This window comes from Dermacentor andersoni, chromosome 1 (genome assembly GCF_023375885.2).
Source record: "Dermacentor andersoni chromosome 1, qqDerAnde1_hic_scaffold, whole genome shotgun sequence".
NCBI classification, from domain to species: Eukaryota; Metazoa; Arthropoda; class Arachnida; order Ixodida; family Ixodidae; genus Dermacentor; species Dermacentor andersoni.
The window spans coordinates 209,571,148-209,589,991 of NC_092814.1; the positions used below are offsets into that span (position 1 = coordinate 209,571,148).

Consider the following 18,844-nt stretch of genomic DNA (forward strand, 5'->3'; position numbering starts at 1 on the left):
CGAGTAGGGGTCGAAATGCAGCACCACAAATGAATTAAAACATCCATGCCCAGCTACATAAGATCTTGTCGTCGCTTCCACTTGCGGGTGTGACGTCATATTTTGCCTGTTTTCTTATTCTTCCTTTTTATTTTTTAGAGGTTTTCACCACCACACACAGATGGCGATCGTTGCAACACGCTACTCACGCCACCACTTTCTTGACATGTAAACTTCTACGGAAGCTTCTCCAACAGTTTAAAAAAATTTAATTATGGGGTTTAACGTGCCAAAACCACTTTCTGATTATGAGGCACGCCGTAGTGGAGGACTCCGGAAATTTCGACTACCTGGGGTTCTTTATCGTGCACCTAAATCTACGTACACGGGTGTTTTCGCATTTCGCCCCCATCGAAATGCGGCCGCCGTGGCTGGAATTCGATGCCGCGACCTCTTGCTCAGCAGCCCAACATCATAGCCACTGAGCAACCACGGCGGGGTTTTCTCCACCAGTTTACATATGCCTTGGTAAAACCACAGCTCCGGACTTCCCAGTCCTGTGCTATCTGGGGAACGGTGCAGTGTGTGAAAGACTTCCCACCTACTGGTAACCCTTTGTACTTCGCAGGACAACTATGCGCAACTTGTGTGGAATAGGAATGTTCTTGTTCGTGAGCTTATACGGCGTTTTTTTTTTTTTCACATAGCGCCTTCAGACATGGTATATTACATTCTTCTGCACCTAACCGTGGTTCACGGGAAAGATGAGAGAATCAGCAAAGCGACTGCAACGACGATAGCAAGCACGGCCGGGCGATTTCTCAAGCAGCGCCTTTCAATAGCAACCCACATTCTTAGCGAGCGATCATGTATTATAGGGTTAGTATAGTTGCGCAAGTCGAGTTAATCCATGGACTTACGCGAAATGATAGATTGACCAGACATGTATTCGGCTGCGTTCTCCTTTGCGCAGTGAAAGGGCCCAGCGGCGTAAAAAATTATTATGGCAAATATCAATTCTTTCTCGTTGGGCGGATGTGGCTTTGCATGCTGCGTAAGTTTTCATTCGCCGCTGTCTGGAGAAAATGATTTTTCTGCGCACTGACGATGTCGCCTCTCACGTCGACATCACTGAACACTAACTTCACAACGTGCTTATTAAGCCAGCCGTTTGGTTGCGAAACATGAAAGCCATCGAGACTTCTCCATTTGTCACGAAGCCAAAGAAAGACTCTATAACTGCGTAATTCGGCGTAGTCCACTGCCGAACTCAAAGAGTGCGGTGCACTGCACTGTTAATGAGTAATGAACCCACAGGCGTCAATCAATAGAAAATACAAATATATATCAGAAAAAGAAACAGTGGGGGGGGGGGGGGATGAAGCGGATGAAGCGGTCAGCGACGTGCATTATGAAAGGAAGTTTGTTCTCCTGATGGGGGGGGGGGGGGGGGGGGGCGTTATCCCAGGAATTCTTAGTGCGGAACTTCATTGGTACGACACGTTGTCGAAGGTCTTGAACATGGTCGTGAATGGCACCAAATTACCAAAGCGTACGCAATAGTGGGCGCCTGCCTGCCCGCCAGAGCCCATCTATCAAAGCCGCGCCAAAACCGCGACCGGACTCTGGGCGTGATTGCAGTGCCACTGCGCACGGAAGTCCATGAGCACACTGCGGTCTATTGTGACGTGCCAAACTGGTGAACTTCAAGGCGGCCCGCAAAAGTTGTCGTTTTCAACAAAAGAATGATAGGGCAAGCAAATCGGGTATATATACGCCGGCCCCAATAAGAGTGAGCCCGTGTAACAGGCTTGTGCAACTTGGCATTGCTTCAGAAGGGAACGCACCCACCTTCAAGTTTTCAGTTTTGAAACCTCTTCCCGTGTGGCTGTGTTCGTGCGCATGCTTAGGCCTGTGCGAGTAAGTCATTTGAAGTATGTAAACCTAACTGGGGGACAAAGTGGAGATATTGGGAGTAACCACTTGGGTCTATTCTAACCTTTTACTCGAAAATAGAAAATGAACTATTTAAAGGCGTGTAAAGGCGCCTAAAGAAAGCCCGCGAATAATGAAAAAAAAAAACCACGTGTCTGCGCTCATGCGCTACCGTATTACAGCGCTCTCAACCGTACTTCGAGCGAAAGAACCGTGCGCGCGGACTGTGGCGAAGTGAGCGGTCCAGGCTCTAGGCATCATCGGCTTCGCAGTGTGTCAGCATCTCTGGCGGTGGCGCAGGGAAAGGAAGCGCCGTCGTCCTTGATAAGCGATAGGCTCGAAGCACGGTTGAGAGCGCTGCAATACGATAGCGCATGAGCGTACTCACACGGTTTTGTTTCGCGTTTCGCGGGCTTCGTCTAAACGCCCCCCCCCCCCCCCCCCCCCCCCCCCCCGAAAAAAAAAAACACGCACCATGCACTTTGCCACAAAAATTTGGATCGGTCGTTGCTGAACCCCTTCTACAACGTAACGAAACGTACTTCACCCTAAAGTCAATATTAAAATTTTGAATAATTGATCTAATTTCATAAACTAATTAGGCGGCATATAAACATTTTTTGAGGTGCGCCACGTGACGGCAAACTGTATGTCGTTAGTTTCAGCGAGCTGCCGTTAACCACATTTCTTTTTTCAATCCTTGGTTCAAGTTACGTGAAACACCTTGCATACAGGTTGTCGCACGTAACTTTAGCCAAACTTTAAATATATGCAAATGCCACGTAGCTGGACAGAACCAATGTGATGCTGTTTGCCGTTGCTTTGAGATACTCAGATTTTGTTCGTTCTCCTAATTACACAATTTGTCTTAATAAATTATTCAACTTCTTAAATATTATAATTATATGAAAAGTATCGATGAGAAAATAGTAGAGCAAGTTGAAAAACTCCCGATACACCTGTCTGTTGCTCAATACGTCCTACATAAAAGGTTTTCCGAGCGTGAAAGAAGCCCGCAAACACGCGCTAAGTGCCTCGAGCGGTTAGTCATGCGGCAATCTTGCGTGTATTTGAGGGCGTCGTTCGCGCTCGGAAAAACACTTTTATGAAGCACGCATTCAGCAACAGAAAGCTGTATCGGGAGTCTTTCATGTTGCTCTACAACTCTGTCATTGACATTTTTCATCTAAATATATTTGAGAAGTTCATCAACTGATTCACACTAACTGTAATTAGGCAGAAAGCAAAAAATAACCTGAGTATCTCAAAGCGATGGGAAACACCATTATCTTGGTTCTGTCCAGCTATTTGGTATTTGCATATTTTTTTAAAAAGTTTGGCTAAAGTTACGTGGGACACCCTGTATACGAGTACTTATCCTGGGACTTCTCTTACAAAATCAGCCTTTTTCATTATCGCTCTGCCGCTCACCGTTGAGGTGGGAAAACATTCGCTGACGATTACGATACTCACAAATGCGAAATTTGAGCGCAGTTCTGTACGTGTTTTCATTTCGCAGTATATTGGCTGGCGCGGACAATCTGTCTCGTGCGGCACGTTGCAAACGGAGCTAAGTGTGGCGCGACTGCCTCGCTAATGGGAAGATTGCGAGAGGAAGCACGTGGGTGACGCGTGGGCGCGATTCGCAGCAGCCACCGCAGACAGACCTCCGCTCATGCAGCGCTTTGTTTCCATACAGACGACGCGCGCTACTCTCGCGCCATTTCGTTGCCATCGTCGCCGCAAGGCCCCTCGTGCGCGGCACCACGCTTTTCTTCTCACGCTTTCGCCATGCCCTTCTCCTCCGCTTTTTCTCCTCGTGCTGTCTTCCCTCTCGCCGCTTTTTTTTTTCATCTCCCCGCTGCGCTCCGCATTCGCTCTCATCTTTCGCTGTGCTCGTTCGCTCGGTTACGAGGTAGGACACTACGCCGATGCTCGCCGCAAGAACGGGCGCCTAAGAGCTTCGCTCTAAAGAAAATGCTATTTATCAGAACAGTAATGCAAAGAAAAACATCTTGCTTTTGTGCTCAATGTGTAGAGTAGATCGCGATCATCTTTGCCCGGTGAAAGAGTGAAGTGTCGAAAAACGAACGCCCGAAAAAAGAGAGAAATACTCAGAAACGAGTTGCCGAGCGTGGATCGCTCTCAGCATGTAAGGCGAAAAGAACTGTCCTTCGCAGATAATACTCGTCTTCTAAGTTGTGTCGGTGAGCCATATGGACGAAGCAGCCTGCCAAGACGATAGGTTTTGCGCAGAACTATACACACAAGCGGTCAACTCGGCGCCTCCACCATGCGTAATAGGTGTAATTCAGCAGTTGATATCCCAGGCTCTTCGATCATGATATCGGTCACAAACCGATGTTCTCTCAAGCGGCTTTGAATTCTCTGAATAGAACTGAATTCTAGGGCTTTACGTGCCAAAACCACAATTTGATTGAGGCACACCGTAGTGGGCGACTCCCCAGTAATTTGGGTCCCCTGGTGTTGCTTAACTTGCACCTAAATGTAAGTACATGGGTGTTTTCGCATTTCGCCGCCATTCAAACGTGGCCGCCGTGGCCGAGATTTGACCTTGTGACCTCGTCCTTAGCAGCACGACACCATATAGCCGCTAAGCGCACTTTGGCCGTATCTGGCCCTTGTGCAATTAAACACTATACAGGGTGATCATTTTCAAGTTATATGGAATATTTAAAAAAAGAATATCTTGTTCCAGATACCATTACTGTATTCCTTGAGCTGGATTATTTATAGAGGCGGACATTACTTGCACGAGAAATTGAAACACATATTCAACGAATTAACAAAAATCCACTAATTATATTTTTAATCTATTACTTTACGTCACATATTACAGTTGGCAAGGCGTTTCAAATTAAAATCAATTTCCAGAATGGCATCAGTTTGGAGATATGCGCCATCAATCTCGCCGTAAAAATGCACTGTTGTTTCATTTACTTTCTTTTCTTTTTTTTACATAACGCTCTTTTATACATTGAAGAGCACAAGTAACTGGAACTTCCGTGTATTTCGTCCCACGCTTTCGGAAACAATATCTCCAAAATGGCGTCATCCTGGAAATTTGTTTCAAGTGGATAGGTCTTGCAAACACGCCGGCTACAATTCGCAAATTGCTATTTGTGCCGTAAGGTACCTAATTAGGAAGTTAATTAGTGAAATTTCTTAACAGATATAGATGAGCTAGTTGGTGAGCAGCGGTGAGATATTGATGAAGCAGCGCACTTAAAACTGACACGTTTACGCACACATTAATAAGGACCTACACAGGCGCTGGACTGTATGTACTGAGCGCAATTAAAACTGACAAAGTAGTTGCAGTCCAGAGCCCGTGTATGTCCTCTTTCATGTGCGCGTCAACGTGCCAGTTTTAAGTGCGCTGCTTCATCAATGCAGTGAAATTTCGTTTTTAGTTAAATACGTGTTTCGATTTCTCGTGCTAGTAATGTGCACCTCTTCGAATAATTCAGCTGAAGGACGAGAATGATGCTGTCTGACACAGGCGATGTTTACAAAAAAAAATTACGTAGAAGTTAAAAATGATCACACCGTATATACCTGCAAGAAGCCGTACAGCTGTCTGATTATTGGCTAACAAAACAATGTCATCTGCGTACATTAGGGCCGGAAGATGTCGCTCCAGCACCACGCAAACTCGTTTATATGAAACATTATGGCCTAACTTACAGAGCTTCCTATACCTGCCAGAGGTGGCTAGCGGCTATGGTGTCGCGCTGCTAAGTACGAGGGCGCGGTATCAAATCCATTGCAAGGCCCGTGTCGCGTGCATTGCGGGCACGTCAAAGATATCGTGGTGGTCAAAATTAATTCGGAGTCCGCCGCTACGCCATGCTTCATAATCAAATCGTGGTTTTGGCACGCGAAACCCCAGGATTAAGAATTCAACTGAGCTAAAGTGCGCGCGCGCACGCACATTCTATCACAACTTATTTGTGGCAGCAACCGAGTCTGGAAACAAACGCAATGGTTGTTTCTCCGCTGAGTGCGTCAAGTTTTCTTTAGAAGCTATTTAAAACCAATGTCCGGTGCCTTCCGGCCACGGCGACAAAACTTTGTATGCATGCTGGATAAAACTTTCCTCCATAGTTACCACTGCAACATACTGCGCAGAGCACGTGAGGAGTTGAGCTGCTAGACCGTGTTACACAGTGCGTGGGAACTAGTGTCTCGCATGCTGTCGATAACGACAAGCCGATAAACAAACACCGAATTGCGTATATACGCTTATGCCACGGTGCTACGGTTTGCTCCTGCGTGCGCAAGCAGTGGCTTCGCCGCGTGACTTTGGAACAAAATGGCGTCTCTTTACGCAAATCTGCTCCCTTTCGCAGCATATATAAGGAGACTATATGATTATGATGATGATGATGATTTATTTACATCCCCTTCGAAACGGGGCGATGACAAATAGTAACCTAGCCTGCTTCAGCTAATCAATTAATGCATAGATATTTATCAGTCCGACATTCTGTCGATGTCTCATTGTTCTTTCCTCTTTTCCTTAAAACCTCTAATCTACCTTTTATAGTTATTATACCTGCAGCGGTTCCAGTCCTATCAATTTCTTCCCTGCTTTTTTTCCACCAATACTCTAAATACTAGTACGAACACGACTGTAGTATAAGGTGCCTCGATGTCCTCCTCCCTCGCCGCTCCGTGCAGGGTGGCGACATTCATTGTTGGGTGCAGTGTCGCCGATTTTAAGCACATCCGCCAGTGAGGTGCCCACGCCTTCACAAAACGAGCAAAACCAAAGCAAGCTCGCACAGCAGGTTGGTCACCGCGCTCCGAAAAAGATGCCTGGACGTTGTGCGCCCCTGTGCCCGAATCATTCAAGGAATGGTTGGAGAATGCTTCCGTTTCTGAAAGAGCCAAAACGAAGACTTCTCTGGATGGCCCAAATCAGGAGAGACAAGCGGCAACCGACGAACTGCTCGCGCGTATACGCAACGTGAGCACATGAGCACTGAATTCGGCATGCCTTTCTAGGCACGTGTTGAGGTTTCCCAAAAACTCAAATGTTTTCTTCTTTGATACATGCCGCAGCTTACTTGTAGTAATTTTGTTATTGGGACTCGCGCACACGCAGCCAGTGGTTTCTTAGCTGAGTTCTTTCTTTTTTGTTCTTTTTTGCCTATCCCGCTTGGGCCCGTTCAGTACCTGAAGTATACGTAACAAATAAAAATAATAGAGTACATCTTAACGACCATCATAGTTAGAGCTGAATCCTGCTGCGCGGACGGCCTTGTTTGTTTTAGTTCGACTTGCAACTACATTATGTGCCTGCGTAAAACGTTAGAAGCATGCGCGTGCGGCGCACTACATTTAGGCGCACCTTTTTGTGTATACTCCGGGACTCATTAGTCCTGACAGAAATAACATATCTTTTTCGTCTGTACAGCAAGTGCGCTGACACATCCCAGTTAAGCGATGATCTAGTCGCTCGCTAATTTTGCTTGTTTTGTTTTATCCCGACATTCTTTAGTCGCTAAAGTTTATCTTTGATTGGTGTAGCCACGGGCACATTGGTGGCTGTCCTCGCATCAATTATTTATTACAAAGCCATATGACACGTCGACTTTCTGGAAGTGTTTATTTGCCATGGATAAAATCAAATATATTTTTCATTCCACTTGCAGGCTCACTTTCAAAAAAGCAGCTTTGAACAGGCCAGAGCAGATGGGTGGAAAAAGGTAAGGCCAGACGCTGCGCCACAGGCGTTTCCATTCAGAGGTAAGACAGCGGATTCCAGCATGCTCATTAAATCAGACATTGCACATCCCATAAGGGACCATTTGCAAATTCTTAGACTGGCTGCACTATTTTGCAAGCGAAAACGTATAGCTTTAAGTGGCCTCGTCCAGAGAAAACACGATCCCAAATGTTTAAGGAGATCGTTGCGTCGAATTGAGATACACAAAAGGAAGAAATAGACGACGCACGGGCGGCTTGTAATTTGTCAAATCACGGCTTACATTTGAGTCCATCAGTGTAGGTATTTGGGCTTGTTGGTGTAACATTTTTTAGTTGTTTTTTTTTCCTCTAGCGCTAACAGCACAAGGGCGTAGAAGAGAAAACAGACAAACACAGGCGGTAACTTCCAACAACAATTAATTTCCGGGACGGACGCCACTTCTATGCCCCAACTTTTTCTCAGCTTTTTCTTTTTTTCGCCCTACAAGCACGTGTCTACTGACAAGGTAACAGAGCAAATGATAGTACAGCTCACTTGGAGACTAGGCAAACACTATTGTTTTTAACGCATGCGCAGGTATTCCAACTCCTTCTTTCATAGTGACACGGACGATTGGCTAACACAAGTATCGCCAAACTCTTTAATGCGAGCACTTTCAATGAGACCAGTTAATTCGCATTTGCTTCTCCCGATAATAGCTGTCTTCAAATCCGGGAACGCATCCGCACTTATGACAATGAATTGCGAGGAAGCCATCCCGTGAAGGGTTGTTAACGTTATTGGAGTGCTCCCTAAGCCTACCATTAATGCATCTGCCGGTTTGTCCGATATAACTCTTTCCACAGGGCAATGGAATGCTGTAAATAACACAGGTTCTACAGTTAACGTACCCTTTTCTGTGCTGCTTCTCGCACGCGTCCTTTGTTTTACTATATGGTCTTGTTTTTCCACACAAGCTGATAAGCTTGTTTAGAGCTGTGAATACTACGTCAACCTTTCCACGTAGACCTATCTTATTCAGGTTATGAGATAAGCGGTGCATGTATAGAATTACGGCGAAATTTTTCTTTTTAGCAGACTCTGCGCTGGCTGGCGTCGAGAAACCAACCTTTCCTGACTGCGTTGCTCTGGGCAGTGCTTCAGCGACTGACACAATCAAATTGCTTGGAAACCCAGCCTCACTCAACCACACTACCTGTTGTTGAAAACTGGAAGAAATTAAATGAGGGCACGACTTATTTAGCGCATTGCTCAAACCTTTTCGCTATACCTCTTTTAATAAGCTTCGAATGAGCAGAACTGCAGGATAAAAGAGGTTTATTAGCTCTAGGTTGGTAACACCAAGAGATGTGATCGTCAGACAACACAAATTATACATCGAGAAAGCGGATACTCCTATCTATTGGCATTTCTAGGGTCACATCAAGGGGACCAAGACACTCACAAATTATGCTTGTAACACCTTCACATTCTTTTTGAAAACAATGAGAAGTGCAGTCAAGAAACAAAAAGAAATCAACAACATATCGGAATGTTCTGTGGACTTGAGCCTCTCTGCCAAGAAACCGTCTACTTTTGCAAGATACAGGTTGCTGAAGATGGTGCCAAACAAGACCCCATATATACGTCTTGCTTTTGTAGACACGGAACATTATTCCACTGGATAAACGCTGAGGTCAGGTGTTGCTTAAAGGGACACTAAAGAGAAAAATAATTTCTTCTGCATCAGTAAATTACCTTACTACGACGCCAAAAACACCACTCTTACTATGATAAGACTTTTGGTAAGCCAGAAAAAGCGCAAGAAGGAAAGACGGGTGGCGACGCCTCCTTGAAGTTCCCGCACCTGGTCACTGTGACGTCATGGATTTTTATGGCATCTTCTAGGGCCTACTTAATTATATAGCGGTACAGATTGACTACACTGTGTTCTAAAGGAACCAGATATTAAACACGGCAAGTTTCGGGAACCTTTACTCAGCCAACGCGGCCCCAAATGCGAAAACATACTTTCTGACATCAACAATATATACCCTCACGTCACAGTGACGTACCGGCGTCGGGATTCCGGCGCGAAATTCAAATACTGATATTTCGACCTTCATTTTCTCATCTAATAATCAAGCTATTATATTGAAATGACTGCCTGCAGGGTTCTCAAACAATGCTTTATCAGTCTAAACTGATTTATGGTTTCACTTTAGTGTCCCTTTAAGTAATGCTAAAAAACTCTGAACAGAAGTTGCGGCTTCATCGCAAAACCGCAGTGCACCAATTTCGTCAATGCTTTCTTCAAAGCAGGTTAATAGGTCAGATTAAGGAATAGAATAATAAAGGCATTTTATGTCAGCGTGGAATGCGTTCAGCGTCTTGTCAGAGTGCATTTTGACAAGAGGTGAGCTTGACACTCTTCAGAAAGCTCAACTGCTTTGTGACAAGTGTCCTGAAAATTACAGAAATGCCATGTCGCGGTTCACCATACATATCCCCATACCATTTCAGGAGTGCATCCATTGTTCCTTTTCAGTAGAATTTCCCGCCTTCTAATAACCACAGCATCGACAGGTCTAGTACAGCTAGGCTGTTTGATCGGAACAATACCTTGTTCTGCGAGTCTGTGGTGGTTATTGTATGGAAAAGTGTAGTGACCAAGTCAGAAACTTTTTTCCGGGGTTGGGCACGTACTTCACCGTGGACGAGGACTACGCGGAGATGGAAGGGAGGCAGGCTGCATACTAAGTAAAAAATTTCGGGGAGGGAGTGCCTTCATTCAGTCCCTCCTCCGTGAAGTTACGGACATTCGCATGCACTCACACCGATACTTCCTTCTTCCGTCCCGCTCCTTTATTTTCTTCCCTTAAACCCCTTCCCCTGTGTAGAATAGCAAACCAGACATGCGTTTGGTTAAGCTTCCTACCTTTCCTTCCTTCCTTCCTTTTCATTTTCTCCTCCTCCTTCGAGGAGGAGGGGGGGTAGGGGCCCCGTTTTCGACGTGCAACCCCCTCCCCCTCCATCAGGCTACGCTACTGGAAAAGCGTCAGCCAGAATGGCGTAACATTTGTCCGCCAATGCCAAGGACGCTTTTCTAGACATTAGTAACATGCACAAAACTTCGAGCAAATGGGTAGCCTCTGTATTCTAGTAGGCTTTACGTTCGCTCCAGAACGATGATTAGCGAACACATAGAATTAATCCATCCGTTAGCCGTGAACGCATAGATCCAGATGTGCGCTTCTGCGAATAAGGGGCTACCAAAAAGTCGAACTATTTAGTCTTTGAAAAACCAAGTATAACAAATGCAATCTGCAAATACCAATACCGTTGTTGCTTAATAATAGACACACCAAGGTATTTTGTCCTCACGCCTCGTCATGTTTTCTCCACGCTTCATTATCTATTTCTGCAGCTTTGTTCAATCACCGTGAACCACCCAAGGAAAGACCTCGGCACGATATAATATCCGCCGCTCCTGAAATAGCCAACCCGCTTGACCCACGGACCGACTCTTCTGCTACCACTGTCGTGGCTTCCAGAGCAGACCTAGTACAAGTACCATGGAGTGTCAGCTCGGACATTCTAGACGAGGACACTACTTCGTTTAAATCAGATCATTGCCCGAACACGTCCACTCCGCAAAGCTGCGCACTCCAACTTTTCTGCCAGAACCTGTGCAGAGTTGAACAAACACCTAGTTGTCATCACAAAAAAAAAAAAAAATACATGCAGCTTCAAAAAGAACTAAAGGACTTAAAAGAGAAAGTTCAGAAGTTCGACAACAGTTTGCCAACATTTCAGAAGAGTTTCAAGTTTCTGAACGAAGACCAGATAGAAGCCCTGTCAAGAAATAGCAACTACGGAGTCGCGTGGTCACCAGCAACTATAAAACAAGGTCTCCAGATCAAATTAGCTTGCAGAACTTCTGGCTAAGAGACGTCGAGAAAACTAGGTTACCCGCTTCCATCCAACATGACTTTAAAACATCGTCTGAAGTTCTGAAGTCTGAAGTTCTGAAGTTCCTGCCAGGAATCCTGACAAGCGTAGTCTACCTTCTAAATATCAAGGTCGAAAATATCGAGCCGATCGAGAGAGACTGCGTGTTGTTCCTCGATGAGATGGAAATCGCTCAGGGTTTCAAGCTCGACATTGTCGAAGATGTAGTGCTCGGGGGAAAACAATGCCGTCTAAGCCAGCTAGCCACGCTTTAGTGTTTATGGTAGTAGGCCTCAATCAAAAGTGGAAGCAGGTCATTCCCTACCATTTCACAGGAAGTTACGTCGAAGGAAGTCTTCTTAAGGACTATGCGTTAGCAATCGTGCGTGTATGCGCGAACATCTGTTTGAACGTTTGGGTCGCAACATCCGATATGGGCACGTCCAGCAGGGCAATGTGGCAAGTGCTTGAATTTTCCAGCCATAGAAATTCAAACACAGTGTGTTCAATACCCCACCCACCCTGCTTAGAAGGACGAGAACTTTTTTCAGTGCGGATGCTGCGAATGTTTTGAAGAACATTAGGTGGCAACTTCTAAACTCAATCATCATCATCATCATAATAATAATACGTAATAATAATAATCATCCTCATCCTGGCTACGCCCATTGCAGGGCAAAGGCCTCGCCCATACTTCTCGAACTACCCCTGGAATGTGCTAATTGTGGCCATGTTGTCCCTGCAAACTACTTAGGCCCGTATTCAGAAACAGAACTTAAGTAGGGCGTCAATAAGTCCGGGAAAAGTACAAGTGTTAGGAAAGTTTTAGGCAAGTACTTCAAAAACGACACTTAAGTATTACTTTCGAAAGTAACACTTTTCGAGTCAAGTATGTCGTCTGGTGTTGAGGATACGCAAATATTTTACGTGTACGATAGGTTCAATCGCAAAAAAATAATTTTTGCAGCAGAGTAATGTGGATATAACTGTTGCAGTGCTTGCGCGCGCATTCTTCGGAGTAAAATACAAAGAACGGTTTGGTTTTAGCGATTTACTCAAACTCGTCTGGCCACAAGTTCACGCTGGTTCTTGCAGCCAGTGCGGTTCTGTGTGTCGCCGTCCCGACATTTTTTGGTTTTGCTGCTGAAAACTTGCGGTGTTCTTGCGCAGAGAGTGTGTGTGCGTTGCGTGTTTTCAACCCGCGCGGACGATGGAAAAAAGGAAAACAAACTTTTCGACAGAAGAACGCGCCGTGCTCCTTGAGTTCGTTTCGCGCCATCGCAGCCTTTCAACAGCGAAAAACCTCCGCGTCATCATCTCCTTCGGGACTTCTGATGGGTACATGAGTGCAGTCAATGCACCCGCTCACACCAGGAAACCGTGCGATGGCGTAGAACTCCTCCATTACGGATGCCACATCATTAGCATTTCGCAACTTCACGAGCTGCGGGAACAAAGTCTCGGCAATCATTCTTGACATTCGTGCAATGATTCGAGACACAGTTGCTTGCGAAACATTAACGAGGTTCCCGGTGACAATCTGAAATGTCCCGGCGCCATAGAATCGCAGCGCGATTAGAAGCTGGAGCAGCGGCTGCACGGGGTGACCGCGTTCGTTGTCTTTGGAGACCAGTGGCAGCATTTGCAACAGCCGTAGCACCGCTTGCTTGGAAAAGTGGTACCGCCACGAGAATTCCGCGTCGTTGTTTACTTCCATGGGATTCTGTCGATCCTTAAGCGGTGGCCGTAATGGCGACAGGTATCGGTATGCCCCATCCTCCGTAATATTGCGCACACGTCCGGCGAGATCGTCAAAGTCGTCGAGGCTGCCATAGCAGGCGGCCATCTTGCTTGCTAGGCGAGAGTAGCGAAAGTCGCACTTAAGGTTGCCAATGACCGTACTTTACTTTCCGGCTCTCAAATGTCGATTAAAGTTTACTTTAAGTACAAGATTTGTCTATGAAACGCGTTAAGCATCGACCGGCTACTGAAGTCATAGGTTAAGGGTAAGTTCCCTTTGTGAATATGGGCCTTAATCTCATCCGCCCACCTAATTTTCTGCCGCCCCCTGCTACACTTCCGTTCTCTTCGAATCCAGTTCGTAATCCTTAATGACCATCGGTTATCTTCCCTCCTCATTAGATGCCCTGCCCCTGCACATTTCTTTTTCTTGATTTCAACTAATATGTCATTAACTTGTGTTTGTTCCCTCACCCAATCTGCTCTCTTCTTGACCTCTTAACGTTACACCCTTCATTCTTCCTTCCATAGCTCGTAGCTTCGTCCTCAATTTAAGTAGAACCCTTTCCGTAAGCCTCCACGTTTCTGCCCCGTAGGTGAGTACTGGTAAGACGCAGCTGTTATACACTTTTCTCTTGAGGCTCGGAAGAGAACAGGAGTTTACGATATGTGCTGAGGCACTGGAAGTGGTAAGGGAATACATCTATTTAGGGCAGGTAGTCACCGCGGATCCGGATCATGAGACTGAAATAATCAAAAGAATAATGATGGGCTGAGATGCGTTTGGCAGCCATTCTCAGATCATGAACAGCAGGTTGCCATTATCGATACTTTTAAGCATTACTTTAGTTTTATGCAGATTAATTTTTAAACCCACCCTTCTGCTTTGCCTGTCCAGGTCAGTGAGCATGCATTGCAATTGGTCCCCTGAGTTACTAAGCAAGGCAATATCATCAGCGGATCGCAAGTTACTAAGGTATTCTCCGTTAACTCTTATCCCCAATTCTTCCCAATCCAGGTCTCTGAATACCTCCTGTAAACACGCTGTGAATAGCATTGGAGAGATCGTATCGCCTTGAATAACGCCATTTTTTATTGGCATTTTGTTGTTTTATTTATAGAGAACTACGGTGACTGCGGAGCCGCTATAGATGTCTTTCATTATTTTTACATACGGTGCATCTACACCCTGATTCCGTAATGCCTGCATGACTGCTTAGCTTTCGACTGAACCAAACGCTTTCTTGTAATCAATGAAAGCTATATATAAGGGTTGGTTATATTCCGTACATTTCTCTATCACCTGATTGATAGTGTGAATATGGTCTATTGTTGAGTAGGCTTTACGAAATCCTGCCTGGTCCTCTGGTTGACGTAAGTCTAAGGTGTTCCTGATTCTATTTTCGATTTCCTTAGTAAATACTTTGTAGGCAACGGACACTAAGCTGATCGGTCTATATTTTTTCAAGTCTTTGGCGTCCTCTTTCTTATGGATTAAGATTATGTTGGCGTTCTTCCGAGATTCCGGTGCGCTCGAGGTCATGAGGCGTTGCGTATATAGGGTCGCCAGTTTTTCTAGAACAATCTGCCCACCATGCTTCAACAAATCAGCTGTTACCTGATCCTCCCCAGCTGCCTTCCCCCTTTGCATAGCTCCCAAGGCTTTCTTTACTTCTTCCGGCGTTACTTGTGGGATGTCAAATTCCTCTAGACTATTCCCTCTTCCATTATCGTCGTGGGTGCCACTGGTACTGTATAAATCTATATAGAATTCCTCAGCCACTTGAACTATCTTATCCATATTAGTCCATATTGCCGGCTTTGTCTCTTAACGCATACATCTCACTCAATCACGTTTACGCTAAGCGAAGCAACTGTTATTCAGCACAATTTGCCGCCGCCGCCATCATCATGTCTTTCACCACGAATGTCTTTCTACGCTTGCAAATATTCTATTGAAGAGTAAAAGTTACATGTTTTCCCTCACAGGCACGCTATTGCAAGATTATTCGGAAAACCTGTTTTCTGTCGTCTGTCTCAGAAAGTCGGTAGCGAATGCATATGATATGAAGTGTGCACTGAAGCTGGTGTGCTTTAGCAAATGTTTGCGCACACCAACGACCTCGCGCTACGACGTAGACGACTCCCAATATCTCATCGGACAGATATAAGACTCGGAAGCCCTTTTCATTGCAGAACTATCTTCAGTCGAGTGAAACACCTTGTTCCACATAAAAGGATTCATCTTGAAGGGCATCTTGAAGAGAATCTACCAGTGCGGCCAACCTAAGGCTTCACTGTTAAGTTCAGCTAAAAGCGAACACACACCTAACGGACTTAAAGGGTGTTGGGGTCTCGGTGCTGGCGCCCGTTATTGCGAATGGGTCGCAAGCCCCAAGGGTAGCGTTGGCGTGGCGGCCTGGGGCACTGGAAGCATCCGAAGGTCCCGGCAAAGCATGAGAAGACTGGTAACAGAACAACTTGTTTATTCTAACATAGCAAAAGAGCGGCCGGTCAGGTCGACCGAAGTGGAGAGACGGGAGAGCACGTAACTCAACAGAAGAAATCGGAGCCTCTCTCCTGGCGTCCGGGGGCAGCTGCTCTTATACTCTCGGCGTCGCGGGCCAGAAGGAAGGTCACGGGATGAGCCCACGCGACGGCGGAGCATGAGCCCACGCGACGGCGCGCACGGTCGAGCCGAGAGACATGTTGAGCCGAGTGTAGTGACGCATCGCCAACCCGCCGACGGACAGACCTCCTGGCACCTCACTTGGGGAGCTCCGCTCCCCGGCTGCCGCGCTTTGACAAGCGTGGGCACACACACACACACGCACGCACGAAGACACGTGGCACTGAAACACGCCTGGACACGCTTGGCGGGGAGGCGTTGCGGCGGCGTCGAACGGCCCAAAATGTCCGCCGCTTTGAACGAAGCCCCGGCGTCCGTTGCATCCGCGCCGGCATTACCGCGCGTTGTAGGCGAAACGTAACAGACCGCCCCGCCGGGGGAAGGAGATCCCGATGGTCAGGGGACTGCATCCGCTGTCCGGAGGGATGTCGCTCGATGATGCTCATAACCGAAGTCGGGCGTCCTTTGGCGTTTCTTGAGCGCAGCGCACAGAGAAGGCCTCGTTCTCACGTTCAGGTTCACACAGGACACTGCAAAGTGACTTCGGGAGAGTTGACATTTTTGTTCTCGTTTCCGGCAAGCGTTAGAACCACGCCTGAAAGTCAACCGCTCAGTCAGCAAGCACGGCACAACCCTCACTAAGCCCTGCCAGGCTCTTTCCCCTTTTATACTGCTGCCTAGTTCCTTACAGTAGTTTAGCAGCACTCAGAACGCGTCCACAAATCGGAAAATTGCACTAGAAAGCACATCATCACTTTGAAACACTACACAAAAGCAATAGGTTAAAAATCCTGCCTCAGGAAGAAAAACATCAGTAACAAGCAATTTTGAGGCTGATTCCCACGTTAGGGGCTTCGACTTAAGCCATCGGCGTTACCGTTGAGACTCCCCTTTTTGTAACGCACCTCAAAGGAATATTGTTGCAAAGCGAGACACCAGCGCAGGAGGCGGCCATTTTTGGGAGAGATGGTCTGCAGCCATTGGAGAGGGCAGTGATCCGTCTCAATGATAAACCTCGAGCCAGCTAGGTAACATGACAATTTCTGAACGGCCCACACGATACACGCACACTCTTTCTCGGTGGCGCTATACGCCTGCTCACGACTCGTCAGCTTACGACTAGCATACAGGACGGGGTGTTCTACTTCTCCATTTTCCCGTTGGCACAGTACAACGCCCATGCCTCGCTCACTAGCATCACACTGAACAACGAACCCTTTTGTGTAGTCGGGCGATCGTAGCACAGGCTGGCTTGTTAGGGCGCTCTTTAGGGCGCTAAAAGCTCTTTCCTTTGTCTCATCCCAGACGACTGTTTGCGGCTCTGTCTTTCTTAGAGCATCCGTTAGGGGAGACGCGATATCAGAGTACCTGGGGATGTACCTCTGATAGTAGCCGGCGACACCTAAGAACGACCGAATATCGGTCTTCGTGCGCGGTTGCGGGAAGTCTCGCACAGCGGCCACCTTTATTTCAGAGGGGCGGCGACGACCCCGACCAATCACGTGTCCGAGGTAGACAACCTCGGCCTGTGCTAACTGGCACTTGGGAGCCTTGACTGTCAAGCCCGCATCGCGCAGGCGGGTTAGCACTGCCCGCAAGTGCGCCATATGCTCAGGCCAGGATGCGGAGAATATCGCTACGTCGTCTAGATACGGTAAAGCGAATTCTTGCTGCCCCCGCAACACTTTATCCATGAGGCTTGAAAAGCAGTATGGCGCGTTCTTCAAACCAAAACTCAAAACTTTAGGACGGAATGTCCCCATTGGTGAAATGAACGCCGCATACCTACTAGCCTCTTCTGTAAGTGGAACCTGCCAATAACCCCTGACAAGATCTAGGGTGGAAATAAACTGAGCGCTACTCACTCTCTCAAGGCGCTCCTCGATGTCAGGGATCGGATAAATTTGATCCTTAGTGATGGAATTAAGCCTGCGGTAGTCGACGCAAGGACGAGGTTCCTTGCCCGGTACCTCAACTAAAATCAAAGGGGAGGTATAATCACTCTCACCCGCTTCAATAACACCGAGCTGTAGCATTTTCGTTACCTCAGCCTCCATAATATCGCTCTGGCGGGGTGACACCCGGTACGCCTTGGATCGTACTGGCTCTGGGGAGGTAAGTTCTATGTCATGAGTAAGGACAGAAGTCCTACCAGGCCTCTCAGAGAACAGACCTTGAAACTCTTGTAAGAGCTGGTGTAGTTCGGTTTTCTGCTCAGGCGACAGCGATGCTTTACTTATTAAGTCACTAATGACTTGATCGGTGTCTTTCCTGTTCGTCACTGAGCCTAGTCCCGGAAGCTCGACCGGAAGCTCTTCGGGAACGTTTACCATCATGCACACCACTGCTTCCCGTTGCTTATAGGGTTTGAGCAGATTACAGTGGTAAACTTGCTGTGCTTTCCGCTTTCCTGGCAGACTCACCACGTAGTTAACGTCCGACAGTTTTTGAACAATCCGTGCTGGGCCCTCCCACTGCACGTCGAGTTTGTTCTTTAGCGATGTGCGCAATATCATGACCTCATCGCCCACCTCAAAACGACAGGCCCTGGCTGTCCGATCATAATAAACCTTGGCCCTCTGCTGGGCCTCTGCCATTGCTTCACCTGACAACTCCTGTGCCCTTCTTAAGCGTTCGAGGAGCTTAAGCACGTACTCTACCACGACTGGGTCGTCGCCCCTGCCTTCCCATGATTCACGAAGCATGCGAAGCGGAGATCGCAGCGAGCGACCGTACACCAGCTCAGCTGGCGAAAACCCCGTAGCCGCATGCGGCGCGGTCCTTAATGCAAACATCACTCCAGGCAGACACAGCTCCCAGTCAGTTTGATGTTCAAAACACAATGCTCTCAACACGCGCTTCATGACGGAGTGGAGCTTCTCAACGGAATTCGA

The 18,844-nt window shown here is 47.1% G+C and overlaps 1 protein-coding gene across 1 annotated transcript; it reads right to left on the reverse strand.

Moving 5' to 3' along the window:
• Window positions 1–12,869: 12,869 nt before the first annotated feature.
• Window positions 12,870–13,427, reverse strand: LOC140218493 (putative nuclease HARBI1). Its single transcript, XM_072288228.1, has one exon. The coding sequence runs from the start codon at window positions 13,425–13,427 to the stop codon at window positions 12,870–12,872; it is 558 nt and encodes a 185-aa protein (XP_072144329.1).
• Between the last annotated feature and the right edge of the window lie 5,417 nt (window positions 13,428–18,844).